Below are 14,781 nucleotides of genomic sequence, written 5' to 3'. Positions count from 1 at the left end.
GACGGGGAACAGACCCCAGGACAAACCACTAATGTTTACAATAGGGGTGTTTGTACACGACTTGTTTTTTAAATGTCTAGTTATTGAACGCCGATTTACGTCTCTAACCCTTAAAATCTAACAACTCTACTTAATTTCAAACAATTGAGTAGTATTTGTGTGCTGAGTGTTTTTATTAGCTCAAATATGACAAATAACAAAAGATAAAACATCGTTTTGTGGTTCAGTCTACTATGTCTCCATGTGGGGACGATTAGACAGCGGGGAATCGTTGATGCTTTGCGGGGATGGATGCAAATCAGTGCCACGTCACATTCAGGTCCACGTGGAGTAAGAATTCATGAGCGTGTTGTGTTTGCCTGTTTGCATTTTCTGTGTCTAGCTGACGCAGCGATATAAAATTCAGTTCGCACATGAAGCCCGGAAACCCAAGTCTATTACCTCAGTATATGAACTTCAAGAAATGATTTTAAACCCCCTTGAACTTGAAGATACGCAATGATGCAGCCGCAATGATATTATTCAATAATGTCCTTGAAGATTTAACCCCATTGAAGATACCGAATAATCATTCCCCAAGCTTCACCTATGTCTGAAAACTGTTATAAATCCGAAATCCCTCTCGCAGTATCGCGATCGGTAAATGTTCCGACACACGGCCATGCATTTCGTAAGAGTCCATAGCATATTCAAAACTATTTTTGGACTCTTTTCTTTTTAAATATTTACAAAACAATTGGATCATTTTTTATCATCTATGGAAAATCTTGAGGTTTGTTATGCGGTTACCAAATTGTATGTGTTCAGAGAGAACAAGGAGAGAAGAAAATTTTACTTTGCTAAAAGTAAAAGGTGCGATGGAGTTCGGACTCGGACTACGTTTTGAGCTTCTCCCTGTCACTACCTTCCCCTCCCTCATGCATTATCATAGTTCAGTCTATGCTCCGAATTCCCTAGAAATGACCTTGACCTTGGGCGTTACGTTGGTGTCCAGATGAACACAAGAAGTGTATTCTTCTCCGTATGGTGTACAAAATGACAAAGGAATTCAGACCGTGGACGTTACATTTAACCAAGGACAGTATATATAACGTTAATGTCCTTGGTTTAACATTTCATAGAATGGTAATTTTTTTTCTTGTCCTTGTCCATCATCTGGCTTGAGACGTCTCACAAAATCACAATCCTACAAGGACAACTGGCCACTCAACACGTACTACAATGCACAGGGGACCGTACTTGGGCCGATTGTCTTCCTAGCCCTGATCAATAGCGCTGCCGAACACGCAACCTCAAGGAGATGGAAATTCGTCGACGACCTAAACTTAGTCGAGTGCCGAAAGGTTGGGGATCCTCCCCTCTTACAACAGGATCTCGACGACCTTAGCAAGTGGTCAGCCGAACAGAATATGAGCCTGCACCCCAAAAAATGCAAAGTAATGTTTTTCTGCTTCTCAAGATCCGTACCACAGTTACCCTCGCTGAAAATCGACAACTACCCCCTAGTTCAAGTCAAAGTGGCAAAACTTCTGGGTCTTCACATACAGGATGACCTAAAATGGACTACCCAGGTCGACCACATGGTCAAGAAAGGAAACCAGAGACTTTTCTTCCTGAGGAGACTTAAGTCATTTGGAGTAACCAGAGAGGACCTTGTCACCATTTATACGAGTTTTATTCGTCCGACCTGTGAATACGCAGTACCGGTCTGGCAACCTGGTATAACGCTGTCCCAGAGATTTCAACTGGAGAGGATACAACGTAGAGCAGTCAGAACTATCCTAGGGACCCACTATACAAACTACTCGGATGCTTGCCACACACTGGGTCTCACGACGTTGCAGCAAAGACGCGACTACCTCTGTGAATCTTTCGCCAGAAAGCTACTTCACTCTACCACCTTCTGCGACTGGCTCCCGCCAACCCGACAAGAAGTCAGCGGCAGGAATACGCGCAATAGTCAACAGTTGAGCACTATTAAAACCAGAACAGCACGCTATAGAAATAGCCCGATACCATACATGGTATCATTACTAAATAAGAGACCCGTAACAGCAACATGCTGTCAATAACAACGAAAAGTACCAGTACCTGAGTGTTATTTTATTTTACTGCATAGATTAAGCACCGATGCGGTTTCTGTAATGTAATTGTATTGTATCTGAAACATGTCCTGTTTATGCATCTATATTGTTAATACAATGTACCCGGATATATTATCGTATTGTATAAAAAAATATTTTCACTACACCTATCTTAATGTTCTGAAAACCTTGTATATAAGTTAAGGCAATTGTGAATAATTTTATGAAGCTAATAATGTATAATGTAGTCCCAATTCAATTCAGTGCACACGTCGCGTGCACTGCGAAACTTTTTAATGATATGAAATAAATGTAGTACAGTGCTAACGTTAGTATATATGGGCATTAACAAATCTCCAAGCAGATGTTGGGAGGATCAACATACACCTTCTATGTCCAACGTACAGCTTTCACATCAAGGAGGTGAAAACCTCTTAGGGTTTTAAGTTTAAGCTCAAGTTTACATTCAGAAACAATTGTTACAAACCTAAGGTCTTTTGTGAACAATTAGCTATGAAAAACATGTTTACCACGGTTAGTCCTAGACTTTGGGCACAGTTAGAGTGCAGTGTCCATCCAGGTGATCCAGGGACAATGGCAGATCTTTACCCCAGATCATGGTGTCACTAACAGTGTCATAACACTGAACTGTAGGTTTGTTCTGAATATGCAGAAAGCTACGGTCACCGGTAACATCCTAGGCTGATTACTGGTTGGTATCAATTAATGAATACTCCTTTTGCGACTTGTTTCGCGGCGCTCTTTTTAAACACAAGTATGAAATAACGATGCAATGTGCTAGTATGGGAAGTAAATGTCAATTTCATACCGATTCTCTTATTCAGAATACTTCCAGTCCCCCCCCCCCCTGAAATCGCGTAGGGCACCTTTAACTTTAATAGTAAGACAAATTTGAGAACAATTTATAATTAGATCCCCCCTTATGGATCGGTCCGAAACAGGTGATGCTAGGCGGAAATAAAAACAAACATGACGACCCTGTAGAAACCTGTGACCTTGACAAGATGGCTGCCCAAGTAGGAGTTGCTGGTCAAGTTGAAAAGACAAGCGAGACACTGGAGACAGGAGACAAGTGAGTATTCATTTAATATAGCACCATAAATTCACTGAAAATAAAGAGATCATGTATCGCGAGAGGAAGGAGACCTGTAAATCTTGTCACGAATCGGCCAACATGACTGTACATTACAGTTATGATGACACAGATTCATATTGTTTCAGCCAGAGGGGCGTCCGACCGTCAAATGATGGTCTCATCCTGCTTGGGGCGGCTAGGCGTCAACAAAATTGCGACACGCATTTTGTCCGGGAGATTTGAGAGCTGGCAACGCCAGTTTGTTTTGCGGGACGGTTGGGACGCCGTTCACGTCTGAAAGTCATACTCCTTTGTTGCCTTCACCACAAAGGTTATGTTTTCGGTAGCAGCCCGTGGTTTTGTGGCGGTACGGGTCTTAGCGTAGCCACAGCAACATTCAGTAAATGTTCTTGTTTTTAAGCACTTTAACGATGTTCAGTAGTATGTAACTACCAAAGAAGTCCCCACTAGACTCCCCCGTTATGAAAAATAGTAGGAGTTGACAAAATTGGCTGAACAACAGTTCTCTATGTTTGGCTGTGTCGTGTAATCAATATTGCCACGTTTGCACTGTTGCTATTGTATGACCGAGCTTGAGCTTATCTTGTTTCTTTTAGCTGAAACATGGCTGCCCTAGCGACCACGTTGTGTATTCATATTGATAATTTTGGCCCTACTCATAATTGGGCGATGAACTTGAAATTATCAGACTGTGTTCCTACTTCCTGTAAGTGCTCAATATCAAAGCGACACACATTTCGCCGGTGGCGGTGAGCCGTGAAGATTTTGCCACGACGCATGCTACTAACGTCAAACAGGTGGCTGGTTCGAACAGTGGTCAAAATCGGAATGTCTCTTTACAAAATAAAATAGTTTTGAAATGATAAGAAGTGAATGCATCTAATGTACACCTTATTAGTACATGTATATCACTGACAATTTCCGTTTCTCTTGTCCTGTGTGAAGGAGGTCTATTCTCGCCAGTCAAACGTGGCAGACTGTAAACAGTGAACTCAACCTGGGCTTCTACTTACCTGTTAACCTGGCAGGCTCCGCTGTTGCGAGGGACGTCTTTCAACAAGATGCCCCTAAGGGCAGTCTACCAGCCCCACACAGCACCGTTTCGTTCCTCGGAGATGCCAGAGCCGGTAAGACAAGCCTGGAAAAGCACCTGCTCGATAAGTCTTTTAATCCGGCTGAAGAAGCGACTAAAGGACTTGAGTTTGATTTGGTACAGACAGATGTAACGGAGGTCAATGAAGGTTGGCAAACAGTACATGAAGGGCCTTATAGTGGGTATAACGCCGGCCGCGCCCAGTATGTAGCCCTCCAGATTTTGAAAGAAGCTGAAACGATGTTGAACCCCCCACTTTTCCCAAGACCAGCCGCGATTGCATTGTTGAGTTATAGTTTAAGCATTGCAGTGATTGTCATGGTCTCAGGGTCAGTCGGTTTTCAGCTGGGGTTTGGCGTCCCGGTTCTACTATCAATTGGGATTTTCAAGCTGTTCGGCCAAACCTACCATGTTGCAAGGGTAGATGGTATAGATATAGTTGTATTATACACGATTATGGACTGGCATGTACGGAATGGCTTACTCAGCATATTTTCCCTTGTAAGCAATGAGCAGTCAACTGGGAACGCTACTTATCTTCAATACGTACTGTTTGTAATTGCCTCAGGTGTAGTTTCGTTCGTCTTGATAGTGCCATGGCCGTTGGGAGGACGACCTGGCATAGCCCTGGCCTTTTGTCTTATGTGGTCACCTACTCAGCTACATTTCGACGACTTCGCTTCCAATAGTCAGTTAACTATAGATGGGCTATCATATATTTTCGGTGTGGCCGCTCTTTTGGGCGTCGTAGCGTCATCTACTGGATACTTCACTTCGATGTTAATCTTTCTGCTACCGACTGCATGGGGTATCATAAACGCGATGGACGTTCATGACAGGATAGATTGCATGCTGCATTTGATTAGTGGTATTGTAAGTGGCGCAGCAGGTGACGTATCCTATCATATTGTACAAAATCTGTGCAGTTCCTATCGACGTTGTTTTCAATTACGAATTTTTATGGGTCCAATAGGTTTTATTTACGGACTTGGATGTGGTTGTTTATTTGGTTGGCAGATGGTTCTACCATCTACATGGAAAGATACGTATTACATATTGCCTAACATAATCACCATATGCCTTATAGTACAAGTTGAAAGACAAAGGGTGCATTGTGCAAATCAAGAAATGGGAAGCTATCCGGTGCGACTTGTTAGTAGTAGCATCAAAGCCTTTAAACAAGTCAAGGATTTACCTCTCAAGTTTACACTGGTTGACTTTGCTGGAGATACTGTCTATCACTGCACACACCATCTGTTTTTATCGAATCTCTCAATTCATCTCATTGTCTTCAACATGGAACGATTGGAACAAGAGCCAGACTATATCAGGCGTATTTGCTCCTGGGTCCAGTCTGTAATCGTCCACGTACAAAACCCCAATCCTCACATCTTCATTGTTGGAACGCACACACACACTTTACAGGTTGAGAGAAGAAAGTTTCTATCGAGCAAGGTGAACAAGGTATTGCTTAGTAATGAAAAGTTTGCTCAGTCTATTGTGGGGAAACCAGGCAACAACAAAGACATTCTATTCTGTGTGGAGAACTCTCTACCACTCCGTCAAGATCCACAGGCGCGTCTCTTGCGAAAAACAATCATGGAAGTGGCTGCTTCGTCCTTCCAGTCCAAGAGACACGTTCCTATCAAGTGGCTGAAATTCAGTGACTTCATCAACAAGTGCAAATCCAGTTCTACAGACACGTGTCTACTGGACAAACGTACCTTGTTCGACAAGCTGAGACAGAAAGGTATTGTTGAGACAGAAGACGAGGGAGAAGGGTTTGAGCAGATGCTGAAGTTTTACGATGAAATCGGAGAGCTTAAGGTCATGGGCGATGTTGTAGTCTTGAATATGAAAGCTTTGGTTCAGCTTGTTGTAGAGCTTGTGGAGCTTGTTTGTGATGACCATGAGCTTGGAATCGTTCACGTCAGTTCTTTGCGCAGAGTATGGAAATTCCTGACAGCAGAGAATTTCCTTTCCACCATCGCACTGTTTAGGAGATATGACATTCTGTGCCCGATCTCACAAGAGCAGTTCCTCGTGCCCTTGCTTCTCGAGACAAGTGACGAGACCACAGCTAAGAAAGGCAAGCAAGAAGAAACAGACCACGGTTCTTCAGCATTCTGGGACACCGCAGAATCGGACACGGTTCTCTACTTCAAATTCTACAAGTTCCATCCCGAGGCTATCTTCCTCCGCCTGCTTGCCCGATGTTTGTCAATATCACAGGAGACCCATGACCTTGGTCGTGGTGCTGACCGAGATGTCTACAGAAATGTGGGCAGATTCTACCAGGGACATGAATTCTACTACAAAGTGGAGCTCGTGTGTCTATCCGTGGAGCAGAACATGATCCAGGTCACCGTCAAATGTGCTCCAAACAGAGGTCCTCATTCTCTACTGTCCAGACTTCACAAGGACTTGCAGCAGATCCGAGACAGGGACTTCCCTTACCTGAACTACACAGTGGGGCTTCCATGCCCAGCATGCAGATCACTTAACAAACACGAAGGAGAAAAAGACCGTCCTCCTCCACACATCCTGAGGGTAGCAAGACACGACGAAGAGCTCCCACGACCCGGGGAGAAAACAACTCTGATGTGCCGAGGCAAAGCTTTTGAGGTGGACCTCGGAGAAAATGTGAGTACTCAGTGGTTTTAATTTAAGTAATTTAACATTGAGCCAGAAGTTTGGTGTGTGAAGTATGATGCAGGTATTTGTTTACCGTTGGCAATTAGCATATTTTCTTTCAATTCCTTTCCCAACGTATATACGTCCAGTAAGATATAGAATAACCTACAAAAGAACCGTTCATTCTTACAGCAGTCAAGTTGGGATGTTGCGCTATCGACGAGTGCAGAAGAAAGCAGTACTAAAACGTCTGAACAGAAAAGTAAGTAGCTTTTTCTTATTTTATACAAGCTTGATTTTTGTCCTATCGAAAACAGAGTTGCCTGTATAGTACATATTATATAAATAGAATGGTGTATATCTATTTGATGCAACAGCATGTTTTCTCAGGCTAAAGATAGAAGTTGTTGCTCCCTCACAGGTGGCAGTGGCCTCGTGGACCCCAAGACGCTTCAACACCTCTCCATCCTCCTGGACCCTCCCGCACCCATCTTTGGGAACAACTGGAGGGCGCTGGCTGACGAACTGGGGCTGTGCTTCCAGGACATCTGCTACATCGAGAGCAAGCACAACCCGACAGAGATGGTTCTAGAAATGTATCATAAGAATACACCAACAGCTAACAATGACCAAATCCACAGGGCTTTGCTAGACATAGACAGGCTGGATGCCGCTGAACTGCTTCAACCTACTAGTGTGAAATCACAAGAAACGACTTAATGAACAGATTGTAAATCCAGAGCTAGAGATTGTAGCCTAGCTGGGAGTGGGATTTATTCTATATTCACATTCTGTAATAAGTAAATCATATCAGCTTAAACGTGTTGGAGTGGGAGATCATTTGTGTAAACACCGGGTTGAGAGTAGAGTTATTTCCGCTTACGTAATCGTGGATAGGTGATAAGTAACATTTCTTCACTTGTTTGCAGGTAGGACTATGTTCCCATGTTAACAAGTTATTGAATAACAGCCTCTATATATTGGATAAACATATTTAAATAAACATGACAGTTTGCATTATGAAAGTGTGGTATCAAACATCTCATTGCTTTATAATCTTTGAAAGTATAAACAATAGTATGGCGTGAAGAATGGTGACAATGCTCAGTGAAGCGTTACAAGTATATGCATGTACATTATTATACATGTACTTTTATACTACCACTTAGTTTTCTTGGAATGTTGGGGACAGGATTTACTTTTCACCAATATACAATCATGACATGAGAAAAAGGGCGAAATTTTGATAGCATAACACAGGAAAAATAACGTTAACCTCTTCATAGATGCAATTTCAGGCGACCTGACCTGATATCCCCCCCCCCCCCCCCCCCCTTATGGTTGAGAATCATGGATCGGTCGCAAAACGGGTTGTGGCGCGGAAGAAAAAGCAAACGGTACGACGCCACTGTCACTAAGTTAACGTAGAAACGCCAGTTCAACCTTGTTCTCTTCCTGACAAGTTGGCTGCCAAAATAAGAGCTGCTGTTCGAATTTACGTGTCGCAGCTCTTGACACCTATCAAGAAGTTTGAGGAACTTAAGTAAGTAGATTTCCTCAAAACTTCTCGACAGGTTTCGATACCTGCCTACCATCATGCTTTTCAACGACAATGAGAAACACTTCCTGATATGACGCACCGTACTTGTCAACTAGAAGTCACGAGGTTTGCGGGTGACGTGTGATCTTTTAGCAAGATCGGGCTGCTGTAAGGAAATCAGTAGGTGTAAAGGCACCAGGGACGCACGACACAGGAGATAAGTGAGTATACGATCACGTACGTCACGTCACAAGAAAGACAACGAGAGATTGATAAACTGTTAGCGTTGGTATCAAATATTCTCTGTCGTTATCTACCTTTCCCTCTGCCGAAGTTTGAAATATTCTCTTGCTTCCGTGTTTCAACCCCTCCCCAAGTTCATGTGATAATTCAAGTCAGGGTGATGGTATAATTAATTCAAATGCTACGTACAGTGCCATAATGCGGAGAATCGCATGTACTTCACTACACCGAATGGTTGCCAATCGTTGGTAGAAACTATTTATTGATTGACCGACAGATTGAAACTAAACCTTACACAAGAGTTTGGGTACGTGCGTTGTAACCGTGTCGATTGTATTGCATTATATATAATACCGGAATGCACATGTGGTGTCTTTTACAGTGATGCGCAGATTGTCATGTAGGATTTACAGTACACCGGTCTCAGTCGTGGCAACTATTGCAGAAACATGAGACGTTGCGAATGATATTTACGATATCTGGTGACGAGTTGGTGTCAGCAAAACGAAGTTCAAGTATGGCCATATAGCCGCTCTCTGTTGGATATCTTGTGGTCAGTCTTTTAGGTTGCAGATAGCTCTTTGTCTCGGAAAGAAAAAAAGTGGTATATATTTGGATACCCGTGCACCTTTTGTGGAACTGCAGGGGCTGTTTTTGATGGAGACTTTGGAGGAGAATATGATATACAGGAAAGAGATGATGAAGTGTCATCATGATGGTTTTTGGCATATAGATACCTTAGGTAATAATAAACACAGCGATATGCTAATTCCTCAAATCATAACCCAATTTGCATAATTAATGATGAAAAGTTCTGAATACGTGTGTCTCATGATGAGAGGACTCAAAATACGAAACGGGAAAGGTTTATGTTAACGGTTCTTTGTCGAAAGCTAGTTCACATAGTTACGTGATCAAAACCACTAAAAAAGCGGAAGTGAAATGGAATTCACTTCTGCTTTTTTTAATGGCACTGGTAACGTGACAATGTGAACGACTCGTACACACGTCTCTATTTCTATCCTAAAAAAACAACACGGAAGAGCGCAGCTTTCTTTTGATAATCATTTAAGATCAATACTACGTCATGCTTACTGTCATCAGTGTTTTGTTTCTGGCTTGTGCACGTGGATAGGAACATAACAAATGAAAATGTATATAGATTTCCCTAGTCAAGCCAAGCAAAGAAAAGCCAAGAAAAGTTATCACATTTTGGGACACACACGGATCCGAAAAAATGAAGATTTCAACCATCACGAGACATGCTTGACGCTATCCTGGAGGAAGTTTGGGATCCCTGGGTTCGTTTGTAGTTATCTTCGCCGAGAAGATTATGTTTTCGGTTGGGCCAGCTGTAGGGTGGGTCTGTATGTATGTCAAGAGCATAACTCGAGAAACCTTTGATGAATTTGTTCCTTAGGCCACACCATCTTAGTTTTATGGATGATATCTTCTGGATATCCTAAAACTAATGCGAGGGGGGGGGGGAAATCAGCGAATAAATGCTGCTAAACCACAGGACTACATAGCTGGTATTGCGAATTGAACAACAGAAAACATTGTATCAAGCAAACAACGCCAACGTCGATGGCATACCAATCCACAATTACGCCCCCAGTTTTCACTTTGATGCTGACGTCGTATTTTGTAATAGTACATAACGAGTTTTACGACAAGCCGGCACAATGCTGGCTTTTTGCGGCAATATGAGTCGGCAAGTTCAGGATTTCCGTGGAGCCGAGCGGATGTTATCCATAAAATTAAGATGAAGTTGGCCTTGGTACATACTTCCGATTACTTATTCTTCTTATGAACACTTCACACCACCAAACATTTTGTTCTTCTTACGCCATGCAGCTCAACCAAAAGAAGTTCGCTGATAGCAAATCAACCGTGGCAGACAGTCAACAGTGAACTCAACTTGAACTTCCTCCCGACTCATAGTCTAGCACGCTCCACTGTTGTGAGGGACGTTTTTCAACAAGATGCCCCTAATGCAAGCCTACCAGCCCGACACAGCACCGTTTCGTTCCTCGGAGATGCCAGAGCTGGCAAGACAAGTCTGGAAAAACACCTGCTCGATAAGTCTTTTAATCCCGCTGAAGAAGCGACTAAAGGACTTGAGTTTGATTTGGTACAAAAAGATGTAACGGAGGTCAATGGAGCTTGGCAAACAGTAAAAGAAGGACCTTACAGTAGATATAATACCGGCCGCGCCCTGTATGTAGCCCAAGAAATTTTTAAACAGGCTAGGTCCATAGTGAATCTTCCAGTCGTGACTGCGTTGTTGAACTATGCGCTAACCGTTGCGATGATCACCATAGTTCCGGGATCAGTCGGTTTTCAACTGGGATTTGGTGTCTCATTTTTACTGATAACAGGGATTGTGAAATTGTTCGGCCAAAGAAAGAATGATGGAATCTATATAAGTATAATACACACCATCGTCGATTGGTATGTAAGAAGAAATGGCTTTCTCAATATCTTCTTCTTATTCGGGAACGAGCAGTCAGTAGGGTACCCCTGTCTTCAGTATCTTATGTTTGCAATGGCCACAGTGATCATTTCGTTTGTCCTTGTAATTCCATGGCCGATGGGGGTAAAACCTGGCATAGCCATGGCCTTCTGCCTCATGTGCCCGCCTACACAACTACTTTACGACGACATACCTTCACATCTATACCAGTGGTTTACACACTGGAATATAGATGGGCCAACATGTCTTTTCGCTGCCGCCGGTCTATTGGGCGTCATGTCATATAACAGATACTTAGCTCTGACATTAGTAGTGCTGCTACCGGTATTTTGTGGTATCGCGAATGTTGTGATCGACGTCAGCCAACATATAGATTACATACTCAGTTTTATAGGTGGTTTTGCATTTGGTGCAACAGACACTGCGTGCTATCATATCATTGAAAAACTATGCAATTCCCAAATTCGTGGTCTTCAGTTAAAGATCTTCATGGGCCCAATAGGTTTTGTCTACGGTATTGCCATGGGTCAGTGGTTCTTTGGCTGGCGGATGGTTCTACCATCCACATGGAAAGATTCTTATTACATGGTGCCGAACATGGTTGCTATGCTTATTCTTGTACATAAAGAAAGACAAAGGGTGTATTGGGCAAATCAAGAAACGGGAAGCTATCCGGCAGTTCTAGTTGGCAGGACCATCAAATCCTTAAAACAAGTCAAGGATTTGCCTCTTAGGTTTACCCTAATTGATTTTGCTGGAGATACTGTCTATCATTGCACACACCATCTGTTCTTATCGAATCTCTCCATTCACCTCATTGTCTTCAACATGGAACGATTAGAACAGGAGCCAGACTACATCAGGCGTATTTGCTCCTGGGTCCAGTCTGTGATAGTCCACGTACAAAACCCCAATCCTCACATTTTCATTGTCGGAACACATACAAACAGTTTGCCGATAGAGAGAAGAAAGTTTCTATCGAGCAAGGTGAGCAAGGCATTGCTTAGTAATGAAAACTTCGCTCAGTTGATTGTGGGGAAACCAGACAACAACAAAGACATTCTATTCTCTGTGGAGAACTCTCTACCACTCCGTCAAGATCCCCAGGCGCGTCTCCTGCGAAAAACCATCATGGAAGTCACCGCTTCGTCGTTCCAATCCAAGAGGCACTTTCCTATCAAGTGGCTCAAAGTCAGCGACTTCGTCAACAAGTACAAATGCAGTTCCAAAGCCACGTGTCTACTGGACAAACGTACTTTGTTCGACAAGCTGAGACAGGAAGGTGTTGTAGAGGCAAAAGATGAGGGAGAAGATTTTGAGCAGATGCTGAAGTTTTACGATGAAATCGGAGAGCTTAAGGTCATGGGTGATGTTGTAGTCTTGGATCTGACAGCGTTGGTTCAGCTTGTCGTAGAGCTTGTGGAGCTTGATTGTGATGACCATGAGCTTGGAATCGTTCACGTCAGTTCTTTGCGCAGAGTATGGAAATTCCTGACAGCAGAGAATTTCCTTTCCGCCATCGCCCTGTTCGAGAGATATGACATTCTGTGCCCCATCGATCAAGAGCAGTATCTCGTACCCTTGCTTCTCGAGACTAATGAAGAGATCATGCCCAAGAAAGGCACCGAGCAAGAGAAGACTGACCATGGTGGTTCAGCATTCTGGGACACCGCAGAATCGGACACGGTTCTCTACTTCAAATTCTACAAGTTCCATCCAGAGGCCATCTTCCTCCGCCTGCTTGCCCGATGTTTGTCAATATCACAGAAGACCCATGACCTTGGTCGTGGTGCCGACCGAGATGTCTACAGAAATGTGGGCAGATTCTATCAGGGACATGATTTCTACTACAACGTGGAGATCGTGTGTCCATCCGTGGAGCAGAACATGATCCAGGTCACCGTCAAATGTGCTCCAAACAGAGGTCCTCATTCTCTACTGTCCAGACTTCACAAGGACTTGCAGCAGATCCGAGACAGAGACTTCCCTTACCTGAACTACACAGTGGGGCTTCCATGCCCAGCATGCAGATCACTCAACAAACGCAAAGGAGAGAAAGACCGTCCTCCTCCACACATCCTGAGGGTAGCAGGACATGACGAAGAGCTCCCACGACCCGGGGAGAAAACAACTCTGATGTGCCGAGGCAATGCCTTTAAGGTGGACCTCGGAGAAAATGTGAGTACTCTCAGTGGTTTTAATCTTAGTAATTTAACATTGAGCCAGAAGTGTGGTGTGTGAAGTTTGATGCAGGTATTTGTTAACCGTTGGCAATTAGCATATTTTCTTTCAATTCCTTTCCCAACGTATATACGTCCAGTAAGATATAGAATAACCTACAAAAGAACCGTTCATTCTTACAGCAGTCAAGTTGGGATGTTGCGCTATCGACGAGTGCAGAAGAAAGCAGTAAAACGTCTGAACAGAAAAGTAAGTAGCTTTTTCTTATTTTATACAAGCTTGATTTTTGTCCTATCGAAAACAGAGTTGCCTGTATAGTACATATTATATAAATAGAATGGTGTATATCTATTTGATGCAACAGCATGTTTTCTCAGGCTAAAGATAGAAGTTGTTGCTCCCTCACAGGTGGCAGTGGCCTCGTGGACCCCAAGACGCTTCAACACCTGTCCATCCTCCTGGACCCTCCCGCACCCATCTTTGGGAACAACTGGAAGGCACTGGCTGACGAACTGGGGCTGTGCTTCCAGGACATCTGCTACATCGAGAGCAAACACAACCCGACAGAGATGGTTCTGGAAATGTATCATAAGAACACACCAACAGCTAACTCAGACCAGATCCACAGGGCTTTGCTAGACATAGACAGGGTGGATGCCGCTGAACTGCTTCTACCTACTAGTGTCGAATCACAAGAAACGACTTAATGAACAGATTGTAAATCCAGAGCTAGAGATTGTACCTTAGCTGAGTATGGGATTTATTCTATATTCACATTCTGCAATATTGTAAGTAAATTATATCAGCTAAAACGTGTTGGAGTGGGAGATCATTTGTGTACACACCAGGATGAGAGTAGAGTTATTTCTGCTTACGTAATCGTGGATAGGTGATAAGTAACATTTCTTCACTTGTTTGCAGGTAGGACTATGTTCCCATGTTAACAAGTTATTGAATAACAGCCTCTTTATATTGGATAAACATATTTAAATAAACATGACAGGTTGCATTATGAAAGTGTGGTATCAAACATCTCATTGCTTTATAATCTTTGAAAGTACAAACAATAGTATGGCGTGAAGAATGGTGACAATGTTCAGTGAAGCACGACATGTATATGCATATACATTATTCCAGCCGTAAAAACTCTTGCTACAAAAAAGGACTTGCACTTGATGAGGAGTTCTGGGGCTTCCCCATCCATGTGCAAGCACGTCTAACCCCCACATGATGGAGAACAAAAGACGTTAAATTGGATAGAGAGAGAGATTATTATACTTTTATACTACCATTTGGTTTTCTTGACATGTAAAAAAATGCAAATATTTGACAACATGCAGCCACTCTCTCATTGGTCAAACCGCTAATTGTCATACTATCGTTGATTGTAGTGTGAGTGTACGCGTGAAAATG

General features: G+C 43.1%; 2 protein-coding genes across 2 annotated transcripts; both read left to right on the top strand.

Moving 5' to 3' along the window:
- The first annotated feature begins 3,100 nt into the window (after nucleotides 1-3,100).
- LOC136445049 (uncharacterized) lies at nucleotides 3,101-7,953 on the top strand. The gene is made up of 4 exons (XM_066442897.1): nucleotides 3,101-3,177; nucleotides 4,147-6,937; nucleotides 7,121-7,190; nucleotides 7,350-7,953. The coding sequence occupies exons 1-4, from the start codon at nucleotides 3,110-3,112 to the stop codon at nucleotides 7,646-7,648; spliced, it is 3,228 nt and encodes a 1,075-aa protein (XP_066298994.1). The 5' UTR covers nucleotides 3,101-3,109; the 3' UTR covers nucleotides 7,649-7,953.
- Nucleotides 7,954-8,328: 375 nt separating this feature from the next.
- LOC136445050 (uncharacterized) lies at nucleotides 8,329-14,385 on the top strand. The gene is made up of 4 exons (XM_066442898.1): nucleotides 8,329-8,689; nucleotides 10,569-13,365; nucleotides 13,551-13,617; nucleotides 13,777-14,385. Exons 2-4 carry the CDS (start codon nucleotides 11,023-11,025, stop codon nucleotides 14,073-14,075), a joined length of 2,709 nt encoding a protein of 902 aa, XP_066298995.1. The 5' UTR covers nucleotides 8,329-8,689; nucleotides 10,569-11,022; the 3' UTR covers nucleotides 14,076-14,385.
- The last annotated feature ends 396 nt before the right edge of the window (nucleotides 14,386-14,781 follow it).

Source organism: Branchiostoma lanceolatum, chromosome 11 (assembly GCF_035083965.1).
Source record: "Branchiostoma lanceolatum isolate klBraLanc5 chromosome 11, klBraLanc5.hap2, whole genome shotgun sequence".
NCBI classification, from domain to species: domain Eukaryota; kingdom Metazoa; phylum Chordata; class Leptocardii; order Amphioxiformes; family Branchiostomatidae; genus Branchiostoma; species Branchiostoma lanceolatum.
This window is presented reverse-complemented; position numbering and strand designations above follow the sequence as displayed.